This window comes from Lithobates pipiens, unplaced genomic scaffold (assembly GCF_037356315.1).
Source record: "Lithobates pipiens isolate NorthernLeopardFrog02 unplaced genomic scaffold, aLitPip1_a1.2 Scaffold_30, whole genome shotgun sequence".
Classification (NCBI taxonomy): domain Eukaryota; kingdom Metazoa; phylum Chordata; class Amphibia; order Anura; family Ranidae; genus Lithobates; species Lithobates pipiens.
The window spans coordinates 129130535-129154506 of record NW_027507791.1 but is presented as its reverse complement, the minus strand read 5'-3'; the positions used below and the strand labels follow the sequence as shown (position 1 = coordinate 129154506).

Genomic DNA, 23972 nt, shown 5'->3' with positions numbered 1-23972 from the left:
CTCTTGCACACTGCTGCTTGAAAAAGCTCAGTACTGCTTTTTTTTTTCTATGGAGCTAAAATACAGCCAGTTAATTGTAATGTGCCTATTAACACACCGTACATTCTCCAGTAAAACAAAAAAATAGAAAAATCTGCATTTTTGGTCAGTAATTTACACCTCATGTGTGCAAAGTTGCACAAATTTCCATTTACATACTGTGCAGCACAAAAACACGAGAATACGTTTTTCATGCACGTGCGCGAAAATACATACCAAAAAAAAAAAAAAGTCTGAAAAAGTAGATGCTCAAACAGGAGTATTGTGTACAAGAGGCTTAAAATGCCTACAAACATGCTTTGACATTATTAGGATTACCCTCCGCTTAGGTGTGAATGCAGGCTAAAGCTGGCCACAGATACATAGAATGTTGGATGAAAATTCTTTGGAAAAGTCTTGGGAAAATTCATACAAACCTGCTCAGAATATTCTCATGTCGTTCAAACAATCTTGTTTGCTTTTAACATCTGATTTTGAAACAAGCAGACTTTACTGAATGAAAACCACATACATTGTTAGAAATTTGCCAGGATTTTTTTTTACCCTGCTCCTTCAAATGTTCTCGTCACTGTGGCCAAAAATGAATGTTGATTTGACCCACTAGTGATTAGAAAAACAAACTTTCTTAGAACATTCTTTTCATAAGAATTTTTGTTTGAAATCCTACCCATTTATGGCCAGCTTTAGTATTTCACCAAAGTCATTTATACAAACAAAGCTTCTTTGAGGCCCAGGATGGCAGAAAGCAAATAATACACTCAAACCACTAACTAGAGTCTGTGCAGTATAAAAATAGGAAATGTATAAAACAAAAAAAACAAAATAATAATAAAAAAGACAAAAAAGGGATAAACCCCCCCCAAAAAAACACAAACATAATATTATGAAAATAAAATTCACATACCAAATAGGCGAGATATCCTGCGGTTTAACCCTTCGAATCGGCCCCTTTCATCAAACATTTTGTATGAGTTGGTGGAGCCTGTGCTCCTTCTCCAGATCAGTGTCTTGTCTACATGAGATGTGTGTGCTGTGAGGTGTGGACAGACTGACATCATTCTATCACCTTCAGTCTCCCAAGCCGCCCTTCTCTTTCTCCGCCTCTAGACAGGAAACTAGACGTCAAAAGATGCCCTTTCCTCCCACCCACCGAAATCACACAGAAAGGTGTTTCCAGGTATATCAGATGTCTCTTTAGAATAGAAGTTCAATTCCTGAACTCGCAGCTCATCTCACTTGGAGACTTTCATTAAGAAAACTTGGCAGGTTTAAACAGAAATGTGGAGAATGCTTAGCAGAGATTTGACAATAGCGCTCATACATTCTTGCTATGTACAACGTAAAACAAAACAAGATAAAGTTGGCGCACAAATGAATGGTCTCTTTAAGAGCGTTTGACTATCTCGTGGGATGTTTGTTTATTTAAATAAATGTCCTGTAGATGGTCTCAATGTGCGGCTGTTAACCCATTATGGACTTGGTAAAAAATGGATGCAGCAGAAAAAACGATCAAAAACAGCGCATCAAAGGGACTAGTAGATTGATGTGAAAAAGACTTTAAAATGTCATTTATTAAATGTAAAAAATAAACACAGACATCTGATCCCTGCAGGATCTCAAACACATAAAAAACACCAATCATAAAACGGACAGATGTTTGATAATGAAAAGCTCCTCAGATCTCTCAATTATAACTTTGGAAAGGTCAAAACCAACGACCAATGTGCACAGCTTTCGAATGCCTAATGAATGCAATCAATCATCTGAAAGAACCCAAAAAGTCAGTGTAAACGAATGGAACAACGTTTCTAGGGACACTCACTTCATAGGTGTTCAATGGGCTGCAGAGCTGATGAGTCCAGTCTGATGACCGAGGGGGAGGTGTTTATTTCAGCTCCATCTGAAGCGTTCGGCTTGGAGGCAGAGGTGTAATGCTGCACGCTAGGTGGTAAGGATCAAGCTTAGTCACCAGATGATATCAGCTGTACACATAGGCAGCTTGGAGAACGCTGCACTGCCTGCAGTGCGGCTTGTCCGAGCGGCTGTGGATCACATGAGAGGCTTGTCACGTGGAAGGCTGTGAAGGGGAAGGTTGCTATGCCGACTCTCCTGCTTACATGTTTCGCGCTCCTGCGCTTTGTCAAAGCTGGAGCGGCATACAGCAACCAGAAAGATAAAGGCATCGGGTAGTGTGTAGGGGCGGGGACTGTCGAAGTCTCTCAGGTTAACCCCTAATGTGTCACTAAGCCTCCTGCAGTTAAAACCTTATTAGACAGGGGTCTGTGTCAGTGAAAGAACTGTTAGAAAACATCTAATAGGAAATGTGGATTGAAACATATGGTTGACACAGTGGTGTAGTGGTTAGCACTCTCACCTAGCAGCAAGCAGGACGCTGGTTCGATTCCCAACCACGCCACCACCCGCCTGAAGCTTGTATGTTCTCCCTGTGCCTGTGTGGGTTTCCATGGGGATATTAAAGGATATACAGAAGGGAGAAGAATGCTATGGATAAAAGGACACTGTAAGTTAAAAAAACACTGTAAGTTAAAAAAAAACTCAAGGGGGGGAAAAAATGCGGAGACCAAGGGCAAAAAAACAAATTATTTAAAAGATATATTTTATATTATTATTATTAAGTCCTTTCCTATAGGATAGTTAGAATAAATATATTAGCTACTCTTCGTTCATAAAAAAAAAAAAAAAAAAAAAAAAAAAAAAAAAAGGAAAATGAAAGAAAATGAAAATATATTTTCTATAAAAAATGTAGGGTGGCGGTCATGAACGATGAGTAGCGACTATATCTGAGTAACCTATATCAAGAGGTTATGCTGAGGATGTCAATGTCTTCATTGAGGCCATCAGGCGAGAGAGACCCCATAAGATATATCCAGAAGGTCTCCCTGCGACAAAGGTGGGAGAATCTTTCGTTGGCCGTTAGGGTACCCTTGGGGATAGCCTCAATTGCAAGGACCTCCATTTCTTTAAAGTTTTTATCATGACAATGGCGAAAATGGCGTGGCACGCTGTGTTGAATGCAGCCCTCTTTAATCAGGCGGCGATGTTCGCCCACCCTGACTCGTAGGGCCCGCATAGTGCGGCCTACATAAAGGAGGCCACAGGGACAACGTAAAACATATATTACGTATTCTGTAGAACACGTGATGAATTGTTTAATCTCAAAGGTTTTTCCTTTGGATGTAGTGATGGTGGATTGGCCATTGGGGATGGACTGACAAGTATAACAACCTCTTTTACGACATTTAAAAATCCCACATCTATTATCAAAGTACATCCTAATATCAGGGAATATATTATTATCCTTTCTATTGGATTTTATAAGTTTATTGGGAGCAATAATATTTTTGATTGTACGAGAGCGTCTAAAAGTGATTTGGGGTCTGACCGGAAGGAGTGGTGCTAAAATCGGATCCAGCTTTAGGATATCGTAATGTTTAAGAATTATTTTAGACATATGTTTATATTGTGTGTTAAAGGTAGAAATAAACCTAATTGTAGTATAGTCATTAGTGGAATTTTTGGGACGTTTTTTCGTAGGTGAATGCTTGGTTGCGTGTTCCATAAAGGCCTGTGTAACTAAATCATCTGGGTATTCTTTTTCTAAGAATTTTTTTGCCATCTGCTGGCCTTGTTGTGTATAGTCCTCAGTTGAGGTACAGTTTCTGCGTAACCTTTGGAACTGACCGCTAGGAATATTTTTCTTCCAAGCAGGGTGATGGCAACTCTTATAATGAAGGTAAGAGTTGCCAGCTGTGGGTTTAATATGGTTGCTAGTGGTGACACTATGCTCATTATGAGAAAGTACAAGGTCCAAAAAGACCAGATGGTTTTGGTCGATGACCGATGTGAAAGATAGACCCATAGAATTGTTGTTGCAATAAGTGACGAAGGAGGAAAAAGTCTCAACTCCGCCACTCCATATGAGCAAAATGTCATCTATATAACGACCATAAAATACGATAAACTCAGCAAAAGGATTGTTTCTCCAGATTTTTTGTTCCTCCCAAAAGCCCATGGTGAGGTTCGCATATACCGGGGCAAAACTGGCTCCCATGGCTGTACCTTGGCGCTGGAGGAAAAATTGGTCTAAAAAGGTGAAGTAGTTATGTTTCAAGCAGAACTCTATGCTCAATAATAAAAATTCAGACTGTTTGGAGTTCATGCTTTCATCAATGCTCAAAAAGTGTTGTATTGCATTCATTCCGGTCAGACCCCAAATCACTTTTAGACGCTCTCGTACAATCAAAAATATTATTGCTCCCAATAAACTTATAAAATCCAATAGAAAGGATAATAATATATTCCCTGATATTAGGATGTACTTTGATAATAGATGTGGGATTTTTAAATGTCGTAAAAGAGGTTGTTATACTTGTCAGTCCATCCCCAATGGCCAATCCACCATCACTACATCCAAAGGAAAAACCTTTGAGATTAAACAATTCATCACGTGTTCTACAGAATACGTAATATATGTTTTACGTTGTCCCTGTGGCCTCCTTTATGTAGGCCGCACTATGCGGGCCCTACGAGTCAGGGTGGGCGAACATCGCCGCCTGATTAAAGAGGGCTGCATTCAACACAGCGTGCCACGCCATTTTCGCCATTGTCATGATAAAAACTTTAAAGAAATGGAGGTCCTTGCAATTGAGGCTATCCCCAAGGGTACCCTAACGGCCAACGAAAGATTCTCCCACCTTTGTCGCAGGGAGACCTTCTGGATATATCTTATGGGGTCTCTCTCGCCTGATGGCCTCAATGAAGACATTGACATCCTCAGCATAACCTCTTGATATAGGTTACTCAGATATAGTCGCTACTCATCGTTCATGACCGCCACCCTACATTTTTTATAGAAAATATATTTTCATTTTCTTTCATTTTCCTTTTTTTTTTTTTTTTTTTTTTTTTTTTTTTTTTATGAACGAAGAGTAGCTAATATATTTATTCTAACTATCCTATAGGAAAGGACTTAATAATAATAATATAAAATATATCTTTTAAATAATTTGTTTTTTTGCCCTTGGTCTCCGCATTTTTTCCCCCCCTTGAGTTTTTTTTTAACTTACAGTGTTTTTTTAACTTACAGTGTCCTTTTATCCATAGCATTCTTCTCCCTTCTGTATATCCTTTAATATCCCCATGGAAACCCACACAGGCACAGGGAGAACATACAAGCTTCAGGCGGGTGGTGGCGTGGTTGGGAATCGAACCAGCGTCCTGCTTGCTGCTAGGTGAGAGTGCTAACCACTACACCACTGTGTCAACCATATGTTTCAATCCACATTTCCTATTAGATGTTTTCTAACAGTTCTTTCACTGACACAGACCCCTGTCTAATAAGGTTTTAACTGCAGGAGGCTTAGTGACACATTAGGGGTTAACCTGAGAGACTTCGACAGTCCCCGCCCCTACACACTACCCGATGCCTTTATCTTTCTGGTTGCTGTATGCCGCTCCAGCTTTGACAAAGCGCAGGAGCGCGAAACATGTAAGCAGGAGAGTCGGCATAGCAACCTTCCCCTTCACAGCCTTCCACGTGACAAGCCTCTCATGTGATCCACAGCCGCTCGGACAAGCCGCACTGCAGGCAGTGCAGCGTTCTCCAAGCTGCCTATGTGTACAGCTGATATCATCTGGTGACTAAGCTTGATCCTTACCACCTAGCGTGCAGCATTACACCTCTGCCTCCAAGCCGAACGCTTCAGATGGAGCTGAAATAAACACCTCCCCCTCGGTCATCAGACTGGACTCATCAGCTCTGCAGCCCATTGAACACCTATGAAGTGAGTGTCCCTAGAAACGTTGTTCCATTCGTTTACACTGACTTTTTGGGTTCTTTCAGATGATTGATTGCATTCATTAGGCATTCGAAAGCTGTGCACATTGGTCGTTGGTTTTGACCTTTCCAAAGTTATAATTGAGAGATCTGAGGAGCTTTTCATTATCAAACATCTGTCCGTTTTATGATTGGTGTTTTTTATGTGTTTGAGATCCTGCAGGGATCAGATGTCTGTGTTTATTTTTTACATTTAATAAATGACATTTTAAAGTCTTTTTCACATCAATCTACTAGTCCCTTTGATGCGCTGTTTTTGATCGTTTTTTTTTTTGCTATGTACATCAGATTTTAGGAACCCCCAAAACCTTTGCCAAAAAAAAAAAAAAGTAAAAACAAAAAAAGTCAAAATGTAATTACAATAAAAAACAAGTGGTTTCATGAAAACCCAGGATCAGTGGTAACGAGGGTGAAACTCCATCCACTTATTATTGAACAGCATTAACCAAGGCAGTCCAAAAATTGTCAGATAAGTGCACACTGTTGTTTGCTGTTAATGCTTTGATAAGTGCTTGTTCAGGTAAAATACCAAATGGGAAAGTCAGTGTAGATATATTAGACAATAGATGAGCATGTCAGGTCATTTCCTAGACAGAGCAGGTGCGAGGATTTTTGACGCCCTAGGTGAAACTGCATTTTGCCGCCCCCCCCCCCTCCATCCATGACTCTATCCCCTTTGCCCTGCCCATGTATATCCCACCTTTTATATGGTGCGCCCATCAAATGCAGCCCTCACCAGCGCCCATCAAATGCAGCTCTCCCAAGCGCCCATCAATGAATGTTTGCTTGCTTCTATTCATTTGGGAGTCGGGACACAGACATAGTCCTCCGCTGCGCCTCTGACACTATGTGCGAATGGAGCGGTGGCTGCCTGCTGATGCTGAGACTTAGTTGCTTGCTGCAGAGAAGAGAGTAGGGACCCCAGTGGCCAGGCACCCTAGGTAGCAGTGCGCCCCAGGTGGCTGCCCAGTGGTAGCACCGGCCCTGTTCCTAGATAAAAGATTTCTTACTTCTGCATCCAAAGTCATCTACCTGCAGGCAAGTACTAAGATGCCATATCTAATATCACAGTGTGGGGCTGCCAGTGTATTTTGTTTTAAAGTTCAGTCCATCCTAATCGGATATTTCAATAAATAATGCTGAAGGGATAAACCAAGTGACAGCATCTTCTATCTCACAGGGACTCTATTGGTGAGATCTCTGCTACTTTGTGCTCCTGGGTACGCAAACCTAGTGTGGCGAGTACCTAGTGAGGTGTTCCTACTCTACAATCTGCTGGAATGACTTCTGTATTTTATAAGAATGACACAACATGAGCTGAAAATGGCAGTAAAAATGCAGCTCAACCGTGGGTACAGATAGGCTGTACGGGGACCCATGATTTCCAATATCAGCCCTTCTTATTCCACAAAAAGACACTAAGTGGTAAAAAAGTTAGACTAGCAATCAGCATTCGGATCGCTCTTCCGACAGCATTTTACAGGTAGGAAGAAGGAGCTGTATCACCACCTCACTGCCTGCTTTAACCCTTTGGAACCCCACACTAGTGTGCCGTAACTGTGTACATTGCAGGGGAAGTAATTCTTGCAGTGGCATGTGTACACCCCATCCCTGAAACTAAAGGGGGGCAGTTGGAATGGGAGGTAAAAATGTAGCTCAACTGTGACATTTGGCTGCCCCTCAACCATGAGTTGGGACAAAATAAGAAATTTGAGGGAGCTTATCTCTTGAAACACATACACCAGCCAGAACAACCAACACTCCCAGATGGACAGGGAGTCAAATGATGGCAGACAGATCCCACCGTCAGGAGTAGCCAAGACATACAAGAGCGGACTCAGGCCACCGTGTTCCACCTAGATCTTTTTTGGGAGGACAGGCTCTTTGATATTCTCCAAGCCTCCATGGAAGACATTGGGGGATATTTACTAAACTGGTGCAGACATGCATAGTAACCAATTAGCTTTCAGGTTTTAGAAGTCGTTCACATTAAACATATTTGGTGACTTCATCTGATCTCGCATGATTTCAAAGCCCCATTTCAGTCCGACTTTGGGGGCAACTTGGAAAACATCTGTGCGGGTTCATGCAAAGAGGTCTAGTGAAGTCACCCCCAAAACTAGTGTAGGTGCCATTGCCGACACCAGGCTGCGATTTGACCTGTCATTGTGCCGATGTGAACGGGGGGCTTATTGTCAACACTTATTTGAACAAGATGAAGCAAGAAGCTTATTGGTTACTTTGCACAGCTACACCAGATTCAGTTTGTACCAGTTTTAGTAAATCTCCCCCACTGTGTATGTATTCTTCCTTTGATTTCTTACGATTCCTATAGACAGTATACATATAATTTAGTGACTTTTAAGGAAATGTAAAGTACAATAAATGGGATACGGAAAAAATAAATCCTTTCAATATTTGCTTATTAAATGGTGATTACATTTGAAATCAGCCGTGCGCTCCTAAAGCGATACTCAGCATGGCACATTTTCCTGGTTAATATAAGTTCTAGGACTCCGATGACATGACAGCAGGAGACCACTTGTTGTAAAGAAGGTTTGGTGCCTTCCCCCCACTATGACATATGCTTAGCAGATTGAAATGCATATGAAGATTAGCACACTTGGCGGCTCAATGGTTAAAGCTGAATTACAGCATTTTTTTTTTTTTATTAGTAAGCATCACAAAATTAGGTTACAATTAATTAAAGTGGATGAAAACCTGATTCATGAAATTTGACCTAGGCACATATCTGTAGCGTTTTCTCATCTCTCTCTTCAAAGCACTAAGTCTTGCGTCTTTCTGCGTTTTTGTTCTTGTATTATCAGCATGATAACCTCCGACAAGTTCTCAGACAACTGAAATAAAACCAGCCTGAAATTTGTGTTAGGATTGTTGCTATAAATAGATTAGCAGAGAGCTGGTCTATTCACAACAAAGCTCTGATAAGTCCTTCCTTCCTCTGCCTATGTGGAGGAGGGGGGTGCCTTTCCTCCAATCAGCTCTCACGCGTGTATGCTGAGAATCAACACCCAGTGCTTAACAGGAAGAAAAATATCTCTAACACGAGCACTTTCTAAAGAATATAGCAAGCTGCAGACAGCAGATATACATGTAGAACCAGATTTCCAACCAGATTTGCTGGTTGGAAGCTGAAAAGTGAGAACTTTGAGTAGAGAGTGAAAACCAATTTTACTTTTGACTGCTGGTGATTGACGTTTGCATTTTTAGGTTCTTTTTGGGGTCTTTCCTTGCTGTTTTTTAACACCTTTTCTGTCACTTTTTAGACAGCCTTTTATTTTATTTCCTTCCTTCAGATTACTAATTAAGGGGAGTGGTAAATTGGTCACAGGTGCTTAAGGTCCTATAGAACTTTCTGCAGAACTCATTTCTGAGCCTGCCCATCCTTGGGCTTGCCAGCTTTTTGTTTGCTGGAACTCTGACCAAGTGGAACTGGACTAAGTCATCCAACCTGTAAGTAACATCTGAAATTTCCTGTTAATATTATTTTGTAACTGGGAAAATGGGGGTTAGCAAGATTGAAGGTTTTGTGCAGTGTGCCACATGTATACAACAACGGGGCAACAGCTTCAGGATGGATACCACTGTGACAGATGTGAGCGAGTTGCCCTTCTGGAAGCTTGCATTAGAGATCTAGAGAAGCAAATTTCAACACTGGGCTGAACTAAAAACCTTCAATGGGGTCCTCATCTCACTGAGCAGGTGGCTAGTGGGGTTAATGGGGAGGGTGGTGGGGTAAGTCAGGATTATCAGGTAGGAAGATGGGTTAATACAGTGGTAGGGGCTCACAGAAAAGTAAGGCCAGCCCTGGGTCTGAGCACCCTAACAGATTCACCAAGTTGGGTGAAGATGTGGGGGTATCCAGCTCAGAGGTGGCAGCCCTAGATGTCATTGCTCCCCCTAAAAGCCAGGAGAGCAGCCCATCTAGTAAGGGTGGTAAGGGGAGTGCAGGGAGGTCTAGACAGTTGGTGGTAATAGGGGATTCTATAATCAGAAGGACTGATAGAATAATTTGTCACCAGGATCGCCTCAACCAAATGGTTTGCCATCTCCCTGGTGCCAGGGTTCAGCATGTGGTGGCCAGAGTTGATAAATTACTGGGAGGGGCTGGAAATGGCCCAGCAGTTTTGGTCCATGTTGGAATCAATGACAGAATATATGGAAGGTGGAGGCTCCTTAACCACTTAAGGCCCGGACCATTTTGCTGGTTTAAGACCAGAGCACTTTTTGCGATTTGGCACTGCGTCGCTTTAATTGACAATTGCGCTGTTGTGCGACGTGGCTCCCAAACAAAATGGACGTCCTTTTTTTCCCCACAAATATAGCTTCCTTTTGGTGCGGGTTTTATTTTTTGTGCTATAAACAAAAAAAAAGAGCAACAATTCTGAAAAAAAAAACAAATTTTTCAAAAAAATTTGCTATAATAAACATCCCCAACAAATATATAAAACATTTTTTTGCTCAGTTTAGGCCAAAATGTATTCTTCTACATATTGTTGGTAAAATAAAAAAATCCCCCCAAAAAAATGCAATAAGCAATTATTGATTGGTTGGCACAAAAGTTATAGCGTTTACAAAATATTAGATAGTTTTATGGCATTTTTATAATTTTTTTTTTTTTTTTACTAGTAATGGCGGAAATCAGTGACTTTTATTGTGACTGCAACATTATGGTGGACACATCGGACATTTTTGACACATTTTTGGGAACGTTGTCATTTATACAGCAATCAGTGCTATACAAATGCACTGATTCCTGTGTAAATGACACTGGCAGTTAAGGGGTTAACCAGAAAGTGTCAGTGTAGGTGTTAAGTGTGTCCTAGAGGCACGGTTCTAACTGTGGGGGGCGTGGCTGTGAGTTATCCAATCACAGGTAGCAGAGATCAGTGTCACTTGTTGCTAGGCAGAACGGTGAGATGCTGTTTACGTCGGCATCTCCCCGTTCTCCCTCCCCGTAAGATGATCGCGTGTATCCCCACGGTGATAGAGTCCGTGGGACCCGCCAGCGGCACGCAGTGCCTGTACGCCAATCTGCCTGTCCGTGCCATTCTGCCGAGTCCGACGTACATTGTCGTGCGCCGGTCGGGAAGCAGTTAAGAACCAATTTAAAGAACTAGGCTACAAGTTGAATGAAGGGAAGGACCTCCAAAGTGATATTCTCTGAAATATTGCCTGTGCCATGTGCAACACAGGAAAGGCAGGAGGTGATTAGAGAACTGAATGCATGGCCAAAGACCTGGTGTAAGGAGGAGGGATTTGGGTTTTTTGGAGTCCTGGGCTGACTTTTCATTGGGGTGCAACCTATATGCTAAAGATGGTTTGCACCTAAATGCAAGGGGGGTCTGCTGTGCTGGGGGAGAGGTTTTTGGGATGGCTGGAGGAGCATAGGATTGAGGGGGGAGGGTGAAGTTGGAACGCAGCAGCTGCATGATCAAAGCTGCTGCGCCCAAACTTACTGCCATGTGGGTCACATGACCTCAGATGCAGACAGTGTGCATTCAGGGCCATGCAACCACACAGCTGTCAAACTGGGAGCAAAAGCTGTATCCATGTAGCAGCTACATTCCAATTGACATGAATGGGACTGCCTGCACGAGCAGAACATCTGCGCATTCCCATGCAATGTACACTGTAGTACACCTACGTGAATGAGGCATAGGACTTATGTTATGAAACGCAAACAAAAACTTGCGGTGGTCATTTTCTGGATGAAAACATTTATTTGATTTCCTTATCGCAGTAAAGGCCAATGATTAGGTGCACGGTCATTTACACAAAAGCATATTACCAGCTTTTACGGAGTTATTTTTAGAGTTCACATTGGCACTGAAGAATACAAATGCCAATGCTCAGCAATCGGAATCCTATCTATTTGTGTGTGTTTGTGCATGTATTCTTTGTACCTGAACAACTATTCTGCTTGTATGCAAAGTGCATAACACTTTCAAAACTCACACAGTGCATGTGCATCAATGGCTGTATAAGAGCCAACACAAGGTGTGAATGCCGGCTCAGTGTGCTGCAAAAACTAAATATTACCTGGAATATCCCAGAATGCCTTGCACAGACCCCAAGGTGGTTACCTGTAACTCAGTATAAATATACACACATACACTGTATATATACACAGTACACACAGGCAATACTAATCATTTTAATTCATCCCCAGCATTCCATAATAGGATTTGATCTCATCATTTGCTCGACACATCCGCAATGACAACCCCATGAAGTGAAATGTACCATCACAGTCACATGTTGCATCTTTTTTATTGTTTGCTGCAATTTTTGGTTGCATGCTTAATTGTAACCGAACACTCCAAAAAATTATCAATTTCTTTTCTGATCAGAATAGAGCAACATTTCACCATTCAATTGATATGCCATATATCGAAATATGATTGTATTAATGAACAAAGTAACTTATTGTTGCTGATCATTACAAAATGATTGTCAATTTTCCACCTTGAATCCAATTGAAACAAACAGAGTCTAATCAATAAGAAGGAAAGTTATGGCTCTTTGTTTTGACTGAATCACAGATCGATTGGTTAAAACAGTCGACGCATGTATGGCGCCCATTAGGCCGTGATCCCGGCCTTGTTCACAGTACAGCGTGGAATGACACGATTAGTCACTAAGGTGTAAACATTACTCATAATTAGAATGGAAGACTCCGCACCTCCAAGATACTGACGTTTCCTACATACACTAGCTATGCCCCTCAGGTCCAGGCTTGCTTACAGGATTCTGTCGACAGGAGAAATATTCATACTCTAAAGTAGAACAGCCCATTTAACCCTTTCCTTACAAGAATCACACGGCTAAGGCTGGCCAGATGTAAGAAATCACCTAATTCACACAGAAAGTCCCAGCCCCTCCTCAATGATTCATACTAGATAGCAAAAGCATTATGCTAGGTCACCTGTCCCCTGTTATGTCATTTGTTCCAGAAGGCACAAATAACGATCATTGACCAAGTATATGGTGGATTGAAAAAAAAAGAAATAAACCAGATGTAACATTTTAAGCCATGTGCAGTAAAAAGTTACGTAGCTTTGATCATATAAAGCTGTGCATAAAACTGCAAAAGTTCACTTTGTATCATATAGTATAAGATGCCCCTGCCTGTCTCTACAGAATACAGAGATCATTAGGATTTTAAAGGGGAACTCCAGAAAACCTTGATATTTATTACAGGTACTTGTATAGCGCCAACAATTTACACAGCACTTTACACATCTACAGTATAGTACAGTCACATAGGTCCCTGTCCTCAAGGAGCTTACAATCTAAGGTCCCTAACTCACACTCATACATACATATACAATACTAGGGCCAGTTTAGACAGGAGCCTGCCAGCATGTCATTGGAGTGTGGGAGGAAACCGGAGTACCCGGAGGAAACCCAGGCAGGCACTGAAGAACATGCAGAATCCAGGCAGGTAGTGTCATGGCTGAGATATGAACTGCCAACTCTAATACTGCCTTCCTATGGGAATGTTTCTGTTGTTGGTAAATTACACGTACCTTCCGGCTTCCTTCTCTAGATACGTTGCAGCTAAATTTTGGCTTGCTGTTGACCTGGTCGCCACACACATAGAACCCATAGACATTCCATGGCACCAGATAAGCCAAACTCCAGCTCACACTTTATAGTCTTTATATTCAGTTACAGCAAACCGCTTTTTCCTTTTCGGATAAAAGTCTTGCATTAAACAAATGCTGACCATTGTAAGTCGGTGTTAAATCGTTTGTCTCAACCCTCTAATATATATGCAGAACAGCTTGTCTGTTGGAAAAAAAAACATTTCTTCATCAATTTAGGTCGATATGTTTTCTGCTACATATTTTTTTTTTTTTTTACCAAAAAGTCCCGATAAGCGTACATTGAATGGTTTGCACAAAAGTTATAGTGTCTACAACTATGGCATATATTTATGGATTTTTTTATTTTTACTAGTAATGGCAGCGATCAGCAACTTATAGTGGGACTGTGATTTTGCAGCAGAAAACGGGACACTGACACTTTTTGGGAAACCAGTGACACTAGAACCGTGATCAGTGCCAAAAATATGCACAGTTACTGTACTAATGACACTGGCTGGGGAGGTGTTAACATCAGGGGTGATCAAAGGGTTAACTGTGTGCCTAGCCTGTGTTTTATTAGTGTGAGAGGTGCTTTCCTAGAAGAAGACATGGATCCTTGTCTCTGCTTTGCAGAACGACAATCTGCCTTCTTTACATAGGCAGACTGCCGTTCTGCCTCTCTGCAGGATGATTGGCGGGTGCTGGCAGAAATATAGGTGTATAATCACAGTGGAAGCGAGCCGCCAGCTGCGAGCATTCACCCCCCTACCCGGAAGTGCATATATATATACATACACACACATACACACATACACACACACACACACACACATATATATATATATACATACATACATACATACATACACACACATATACACACACACACGCGCGATCCTGCGCACAGCAGCCACCCTGAACCAATAAAACTGCTGTAGGGCGGTTGGCAAGTGGTTAATGTTGCTTTAAGGAGCTGATTTACTAAAGGCAAACAAGCTGCTCACTTTGAAAAAAGAAACTTCTATTGAATGAATTATTGATGATTGCTGGCGACTGGACCCCGGTTCACCACTAACCTGTGCTTCCATTTCCTTAGCCATTTTTTGCCATGTATGACCCATGTTCACATAATACCCCATATTTCTGTGAAAATGTGATATTCTGCTGTTTATGTTCCTATGTCATGAAAATATTTGGAAGACTCTAATGTTTATTGCTACACCAATAAATAAAGCTTGATTAAAAATAAAAAACAACAATGTATAAAAAACCTCCCAGTAAGGAGACATCTTTCCTTGCATTGGATACAGTGCAGTTCTGCAATTATGGGAGTGAACACACCTAGGATACTGAGAATCTGCCCACACACACAACGCATAGAAGCTGAAGACTTGGCAGAGAATGCCCACTTCTCCCATCATGAGCTACTGGAAGGAGTGAAGAAATGACTATCATGTGCTGGGTGGGGTCCCAGCAGTTTCCTGCCGGAAAGGAATTCTCCTGCCAGGCAATCAGCCAACGTCTTATTTCTTTATTGCACTACTAATTATCTGCGTAACTTACATTACAGTATCCTAAATGTTACCATGTTTGTGTTTTTTTTTTTGTTTTTGTTTTTTTAAACAAAATGACAATACACAAAAAAAAAAAAAAAGAAAAGAAAAAGAAAAGTATAGGTTGAAACGTAAAAGTGCTACAATACCTAGGAGTAAATACAGCACCTCTCTTGGCTACATGTGCATTGAAATTCCTTCTGAACTGGCTGAATTCCAATCCATGTATTGCCATTATATATATATATATATATATATATATAAGCTTTTATGAATTAAAACCTATATATCTTTCTATGAATGGATGAGTGAATGAAAGGTCCACCTCCTCTATTCAGACTATTTTTCATTCATGGATGCTATGGTACAGCTTCTATTATTTTGGTTGGGGGGGGGGGGGGGGTGCAGAAAGGGCAGACACACTTGGCGCTCCGGGTGTGTGCATACGAAAGGCCCCTCTGCAATATTAAACTACCATAGCACCAGAGGATGGAAGCCATCAGCACAAGGGACACTTTGCATCAGTGGCGGCTGGTGGTTCTTTTTGGGGGGAGGGGGGGCAGCACAGTGAACAATGCACCCACCGCAACACCCCCCCCCCCACACACACACACACACAGGTTGGTCGGCCCAACACTTACCCCTTTAAACAGGTAGTGCTTCCCTCTGGGCAACAGGCGGGTGCTTCTCATCCCTCCTTGGCCAGGAGGAGAATCAGTGTGTCAATAGCAAATATTCATTCACTATTATCACACAACTGGGTGACCTCAGGGAGCAGTGCTCTGTGCTCCAAGCACACCCTTTTTTGAAGCCTATTAGAACCTCAGGCTCTAATCAGGTGCTTAAAAAAAAAAAAAAAAAAGCCCCATTGGATTCCATGTGTCAGGTGCTCTGCATGCCGGAAGCAGAGAAAGGGGGATGGCGCCCATAACGGATGGGTCGACCACTGCTTTGTATCAATTGTAAGTACTGTTTCTTGTGCTGATTTTTTTAAAAACATGTAATGACTAAACCTAGGCTTTAAAGTCTGTGGGGCCAAAATTGGACCAACAAATTATTCCCAATTCACACATTCCTGTAGAGATGGCTGTATGTGTAAGTGGGTGCTGAAGCGACCACCGGCTAGAACTGTGAATAGTCATACAGAGAGATGTCACCAGCACACCAAGAGCTCCAAAATGGCTCCAAAGCTTTATTCAGCGATTACATCATTATAGCAAAGTTTTGGAGCCACATAGGACCCCTTAATCAGGCATGTGACGACGAAGGGGTCCTGCGTGGATCTGAAACTTTGCTATCTGCTGTAACAATGTGATGGCTGAATAAAGCTTTGGACCCATTTTGGAGATCTTGGTGCTCTGGCGACATCCATCTCTCCAGAATTGAACCAAGCCACACCAAAAGAAGCACAGGCAGATTTTTTAAAAAGTGGATAAGGGCCAGTTCACACCAGATGCAGTTCTGTGCACTTTTTCTGCATTAAAAATGCATGCACAGTATTTTCCATGTATTCCAATGGCGCCAAGGCTGGATTTACACCTATGCATTTTTTGTGCTTTTTGTGTTTTGCAGATTTGCACTACAGATCATGTTCCATAGGAAACCATGTTAAATGGACTGTATTGCAAATCTGCAAAATGCAAAAAGCACTAAAACTACATAGGTGTGAATCCAGCCTCAATCACACCATGCGGTCAGTTTCTGGTGCAGAAACTGACTGCATGGTGTGAACTAGAGCTATTGGAATACATGGAAATCACTGCATGCATTTTGTGCAGAAAAAAAAGAGCACGGAACTGCATCTGGTGTGAACTGGCCCTTAGGAGAAATCACATAGATATGAACAGATATCACATGAAAAGTTGGGATTCCCCATGTCAACACACATGGACAGGGGCATATTGGGAATAGACACCAAAAAATAAAACCACCAAACAGGTTTTTGCATTCATTCTTAAGCAACCTATACACGGCGCAAATTTCTTTCCTCCAACCACAGGAACCATCCCAGCTGGAAGAATATGGTGATGATTACTAGCAGCTATACCAGCTGCTAGCAATAATTGCATGTAAAATCCTACAGGCTAGTTGTCCCCAAGTTGATTGATCAATTTGGTACGGCCCATACATGGTTCAAGATTCAAACTGTCTACGGCCGGTGTTCTGCCAAAAACTGTCACCCCATCGGATAGTGTCCGCCCCGTACTGCGCAGGCGCAGAGCTTGCGCGTTAAGGAGGTCAAGGAGACTCCGAAAGTCTCCGAAGATGAACGGCGCCTGCGCACTGAGTCCAGGTTCAAGCCCCACCATCCAAGTGGACATACGGTAGCACTTAGTAACATGGCCCCTCGCGGGCTTTTTTTATTCTAACTCCATGTCCACTTGGATGGTGGGGCTTTAACCTGGACTCAGTGCGCAGGCGCCGTTCATCTTCAGAAACGTTCAGCATCTCCTTGTCTTCCATACTGCACAATCGCAGTACAGGGCGGACACTATCCGACGGAGGACAGTATTTGACACAACACCGGCCTTAGCCTGTGGAAGAAACATGACAGATGGCGTCGGATTTGTTAGATGCACTTTTTCAGCTCTTCCAGTCGGAAGCATGTTTTTCCCTCATCTTTCGTCTTCTGTCTTCTAAGCGCGATCCGGAAACATCCAGCTATACAGCCATTGAAAAAACAGCTGAAAACTAGGTTTTCAATGTGCATTGAAGCTATTTAGTTGTACATAAGTAGCATTGCTCACGCTAATTTCCACAATTAGGAAAACAAATGTATCCTAATTCTTCTGGAGAACGGCAGGCATTTCCCACGCTGATTAAAGTCATTTGTAATGTTACGTCAAACAAAACAGCTCTAAAATAGAGTAGGTTTAGATTTTCCTGGATATGCTCGGCAGCTAAGGCTGCATTCACACCTGAGCGTTTCAAAGTCGCACGTTTTACCGAGTTTTTACAGCAATTTTGTTCAGGTCACCAATGTAAAAAGGCATAAAAACGCCTGTAATCTGCCCCAAAAAAGCTCATGTTCTTTATTGAGCTCAGGTCGTTTTTCTGCAGGTGATGTGAACAGGTGCCATTGAAATGAATGAGATTTTGCTTCTTGGGTGTTTTTCGGGCGTTTTACGAGCTGAAAACGCTCAGGTGTGAATGCAGCCTTAAGTCTATTCTGACAGGAGTGTCATTGAGTGTGGCCAATAAACATCACCAAGTGACATTACTGCATGGATATTACTTGCAGCCTTTCCTTGGGTCAGCCATGATCATTTCTATTCAAACCTTATAGAAGGACATTTCTCAATAATTGGCGTACACATCTATTTCATGTCTACAGCGACCTCTCTCATATCTAGCTCACGGTACATCTGTGTGGTCAGTAAGTTGTAAGCATAATTAGATTTAAAGTGGAAAATTAAAGTAGTAATAGGCAAAGCTCTTTTGGATAGATTTCTCCTATGGATCACAGAAGTGACAGTTATTTCTGCACTCCTGTGATGTTTCCATCCTACGGTGGGCTAAAGTCCAATTTTGGAAGACATCACAGAGCCAGTCTAGGCTCTGAAAAGATCCTGATCACATGGTCGGGATCCACCCAAAAGCCTGGATGGGCACCCGGCTCAGCCTCACAGTGATCCACCGAGAGCCTGAGCCAGCCCCTCCCATCCCCTCCACAGCCCAGTGCTCCAGAGAGAGCTGCTGATCGACAGCCATGGAGAACTGAGTGATCAGAGGTCTCTGATCGCTCAGTTCTCACTACAGAGCCAGCGGGGGACAGATGCAGCATTGGATCGATGCTGCGCACACCTAGAGGAGAATACTTTTTTAAAGAAAGTAATTCTTCTCTTTTCTCCGATTCGATCTTTAAGCTTGCTGGTCAGAACAAAATCCCTTGTAAAAGGGGCCCAACAATCAGAAAATGGAACAAATAGTAATAATGGCCATAAAAGAAACCCCAAACACACACCAATAGGGAAAATTATGGTAGGTCCATAGCAAAGTGCCCACTTATATTGGTAGTCAATGGAAGAAGACCCCTTATATTAATGGTCAGCGGGAGAAGGACGCTCTTACATTGTTGACCAATGGGAAAATTGCCCCCTTACACACAAATAAAAAGATTATATCAGTGGTTACTGGGAGACAGAAACTCATAATTTCTCAAGAAACCTCTAGGGACCTCTGGTGGAATCCCAGAGTTCCACGTACCCTGGTTGAGAAATCCTGCTCTGTGGTCAAACATAAGAAAATGGTGTTTGATATATTTGGTATCATTCAGTGTCAGGTTTAGTAAATAAGAGATACAAATAAGGATGATCTCAAAAATAAAAGAGGAACTAAACCGATCGATTTAACCATTTCACAAAACGGTTACATTCAAGGCACGTCGTGAACGATAACAATCACAGCCACATCCCAACCGAACTGTCAAGCCATCAAATGGCCAACTGATCACATGTGTATCACCATGGCAACTGCAGATCAAACAGAGGCTAAGATGATGCGTCCTTGTCTAATGCATAGGAAGGTTTAGTTCTTCTCTAAAGTTTTCTACAATCTGCTCTGACGCCATACATAGAATTCTAATCTTTTCACGCCGGCAGCAGCAGTCTTTTGCTAAAGCTCCCTTCACAACATATGTCAGGGTAAATAAAAAAACTCAAGTAGTTCACCTCTAACACATGCACATTTCCCAGTTTTATTCACATTTTGGACCCTGCAAGTACAGAAAAAACCTGATCGGACAGAAATGCACACCTAGATCTCCAAAGTCCTATTATGAGCAGTCGACATACAGACTTACTGTGGTGTCAGCCCTGCTCATCGTCTATTGCTAAAACGACTCAACCACTCCTACTCTTAAATTTCAACAAAATAAATGCTAATTATTCTGTAGTCCAAGATCAGAACTGGAAGGATGATTCAAGTGGAACTAAACTCTCTCAATCAACATGAACTATTTACTTGTTTAACCACTTCAGACCCGGAAAAGAATGTACCCCCTTCCTGACCAGAGCACTTTCGATTCGGCACTGCGTTGCTTTAACTGACAATTGTGCAGTTGTGTGACATTGTACCCAAACAAAATTGATGGCCTTTTTTTTCCCCACAAATAGAGCTTTCTTTTGGTGGTATTTGATCATCTCTGCAGTTTTTAGTTTTTGTGCTATAAACAAAAAAAAGCGTCAATTTTGAAAAGAAAATCCATTATTTTTTACTTTTTGCTATAATAAATATCCCCAAAAATATATATAAAATTTTTTTTTCCACAGTTTAGGCCAATATGTAATTTTTTTTTTTACCAAAAATATGTAAAAGTTATAAATCTATCCCCTATTTTGTATACGCCATAACTTTTGCACAAACCAATCAATATACGCTTATTGCGAATTATTATTTTTTTTACCAAAAATAATTTGCAATAAGCGTATATTGATTGGTTTGCGCAAAAGTTATGGCGTATACAAAATAGGGGATAGATTTATAACTTTTTTTTATTTTTTAACTAGGAATGGCATCAATCTGCGATTTTTTTTATTTTTTTTATCATGACTGCGACATTATGGCGGACAAATTGGACAAATTTTTGGGACCATTGTCATTTATACAGCAATTGCATTGATTACTGTAAAAATGTCACTGGCAGTGAAGGGGTTAACACTGGGGGGTGAAGGGGTTAAATGTGCTCCCTGAGAGGTGATTCTAACTGAAGGGGAAGGAGACTGACTACAGGAAGTGATGGATCGTGGGTTCCTAGCCAATAGGAACACATGATCTGTCACTCCTGTCAGAACAGGGAAGTGTGTGTTTACTTGTCCCTGTTCTGTCTCTCCTGCACACAATCGCTCGTGTCCGGCGGTCATAGCGACTGGCGTCCACGAGCATTGGCACCTCCGCTGTACAGCGGGTGCACGTGCCTGCTATCCCAACCCAGCGAGCTGATGTATAGCTACGACAGCTCACGCAGGGGAGCCAACCTGCCGCAGTCTAACTGCGGCGGTTGGTCGGGAAGCGATTAAACTTTTTATTGTTTTACATTTCTTCAGTTGGTTTCTGGTTTGTAGTCCAGGCAAAAAAAAAAAAAAAAAAAGTCATACACCCCAGGAGTCTTCGTGGGCATTTTTTTTTTTTTTTCATATTGTCTCCATAAACCCTCCTGCCTGCATGTCTGAGCTAAGGAAAGGTGGATTCCAGGAAGTAGATGTTACATGAATTGAGGGCAGGGACTGATGTGAATGTATAATATATATGTAAAGCCCTGCGTAAATTGAAAGCACTATAGAAGTACTTGTAATATATAAAATAAAGGATTCACCTGCCCTGACTCAAGATCGCTGCGGCTAAAAATGCTTTTTTCCCTGTTTTTCAAAGTAATTTCTCAGGAAAATAAAGCACAGAGGCATGGATAGATGAGTGCATTTGCTTTGAATATTAAAAATTAAACAGCATTTTCAGCTTGTGGTGCTCACTAAGTTTACATATTCAGGGTCAAGGATTCAGAAAACGAAATACCGTGGATCAGCAGGACCGTCAGGCAACTAGCATTTTCAGAATCAAAGTTCAGCAATAGCAACCTCTGTGTTAATATCCATACAGGTCTACTTTAGTCATTGGTATGTCCATCAATATAACCCTTTATAAAGATTCCACAGTGTACACAACATAACATCCGATTCTACAGGGGGCAGACTGTTTACAAGGAAACTAGAATGTTTATTTCATTTGCTTTTCGCACACTCACGTAACCTCAGTTTTACAAAAGAAACATAGAAGTGGTCACATCACCACTAAAACATTAAACACAGGCACCTTGTAAAAGAAGGCTTATGCCTCGTTTCCCCTGAGCGGATTGGTTCGGTACGGTGCGCTATTTTGGGTGTTTCCATTATGAAAACGGCCCATACAACCGAACCATACCGCACCATTCATGGTCCTGTTTCAGATGTGGGGCCATAGAAAATGGTACAGTATGGTTAGGGCGGAGCTACTGGCATCACACAATACGTTCGACTGATTGGCGGACAGAAAAAAACGTCAAAGCTCACGTCAAAGGCGTTTTTTCTAAACCCCGTATGGCCCCTGGTGGTCCAACTTGCAGTGGAAACGCTCACCTGAATAGGCCGGACCATTCTAACCCTTCCAAACTGTACCGACCCGAACCGATCCGCTCAGTGGAAATGAGGCATTAGACAGCCCATACGTTAATCTATTTTTTTGTTCCCCCAGTAGGTTGAATGAAAAAAAAAATATTTACTTGGGAGGTGAAAAACCACGTCTTTAATACCTTCTATGCATTAAGGTGCAAAACCTTCCGTCATGCTGCAGCCCCCCAGACCCCCCCGTTTAACTTACCTGAACTCGCCCCCCCCCCCCTGGACAAGCACACTAGCTGGTGTCTCGTGTCCTGATTGGATAGATTGATAGTGGCTCAGCCATTGGCTGCTGCTGTCAATCAAATCCAATGACGTGGGCACCGGGGCAGAGTCCTGCATTCTGTGTCAACAGACGCAGAAGCAGGACTCGGGAGTGTGCCCACACAGGTGTCCTGAAGGAGAGCGCTTCTCCGACGGGGCACTTGAGGAGGACCCTCTAGTGCCACTGAGAGACCACAGAAGAGGAGGATCAGGGCCACTCTGTGCTTAACCAACTACACAGTGGAGGCAAGTATGAGTTTTTAAAAAACAAACAAACACAACACAAGGGTTTAGTAACCCTTTAATTTCTCCATCCTCACATTTGATGTGGATGGGGGAATCACTCCTGCTAAACTATTCTTACAGTGGAGAACTTTCCTTGCCGGCAGAAAACATTGATCAGTGTTAACGCTATAGTTGGTGGCACTGATAGTTTGGGAAAAACCAAACAGGCTACCAATCAACTTCTGTACAACCAGCCTGCCTATACATGGATCCAAAATTTGGCTGGTCCCTGCTGAAACAGCCAAATTTCGATCCATGGATAGCCATCTTTATACTTACTTTCCCAGTTAGTAAATTGTTCAACCTTTACTCGTTTCAAAAACCCTGGATGTGTCAGATAGTGTATCCTTGACTGTGTGCACCATGGCTCTTTCCATCAACCCCTATGTCACTATTAGGCGCTGTAACGATGTTGGGGATCAACGCACAACAGGGACATATGGATTTTGTTATTTATTTTTTTGGAAAAACGTGGGCAGTTGAATACATGACAAACGATTACCATAGCACTATGGGTTAAGCCTTGTACACACGGGCTGAATGTTGAGCGATATCAGCCGGTTCAATAGAAACCTTCCGCCATTCGGCCCCTGTGTACTGCCGTCGGTCCGACAAAAGCTGGCTGTTCAACCAGCTTTTGTCAAGGGGCATGACCAAAAAAGCTCTGCTGACTGGAGTGTTCTGGTGGGGGGGGGGGGGGGGGTATCCTCCATTAAAACACAATAGATTAGCAGGAGAGATCACTGTACTAACATCTGGTTGTTAGTATAGTGACTCTGAGCCGTCTGGGTTGAACGAAAAAAAAACGATATTAGTGTGTAAGAGGCTTTAGCTGAGACAGCACAGCAGATAAAAGTTGCTCTGAATTTCTATTTGTCTGGATAAAGCTGCAGATAAGCCATCTAAGAGAAGGGATGAATCACTACTGCAAACAACCAATGCTTCACATGAAAAGGGGTCTAGAGCGCCACCTGTTGGCTGAATACAAGACCACAACACATATTTTAGCCAAAACAATGAGGGCACACTGGGGCAGGGGGCATAGGCGGTAAAGCGCCGCTAATTTTAGCGGCGCTTTTCAGCCTGCTAGCAGGGCGCTTTTAACTTTTATTTGTAAATTGAAATCATATCACCTCTCAAGCGTCTCTTCTCCAGACAGAATAAGTTCAGTGCTCACAACCTTTCCTCATACCCAATATCCTCCAGACCCTTT

General features: G+C 42.2%; 1 protein-coding gene across 9 annotated transcripts in view; it reads right to left on the bottom strand.

Annotated features, from left to right (window-relative positions):
• The window catches only part of PLEKHG3 (pleckstrin homology and RhoGEF domain containing G3), a 246119-nt gene that overhangs the window by 66691 nt on the left and 155456 nt on the right, over positions 1–23972 (bottom strand). The window contains exon 1 of one of the 9 annotated variants that reach the window (XM_077464849.1): positions 944–1100. The exons of the other annotated variants lie outside the window; for them this stretch is intronic. Coding sequence (XP_077320975.1) covers positions 944–1097 — 154 coding nt within the window. The 5' untranslated portion in view covers positions 1098–1100. Of the gene's footprint in view, positions 1–943; positions 1101–23972 lie in introns of those variants that run through there. 9 annotated transcript variants of the gene reach the window in all.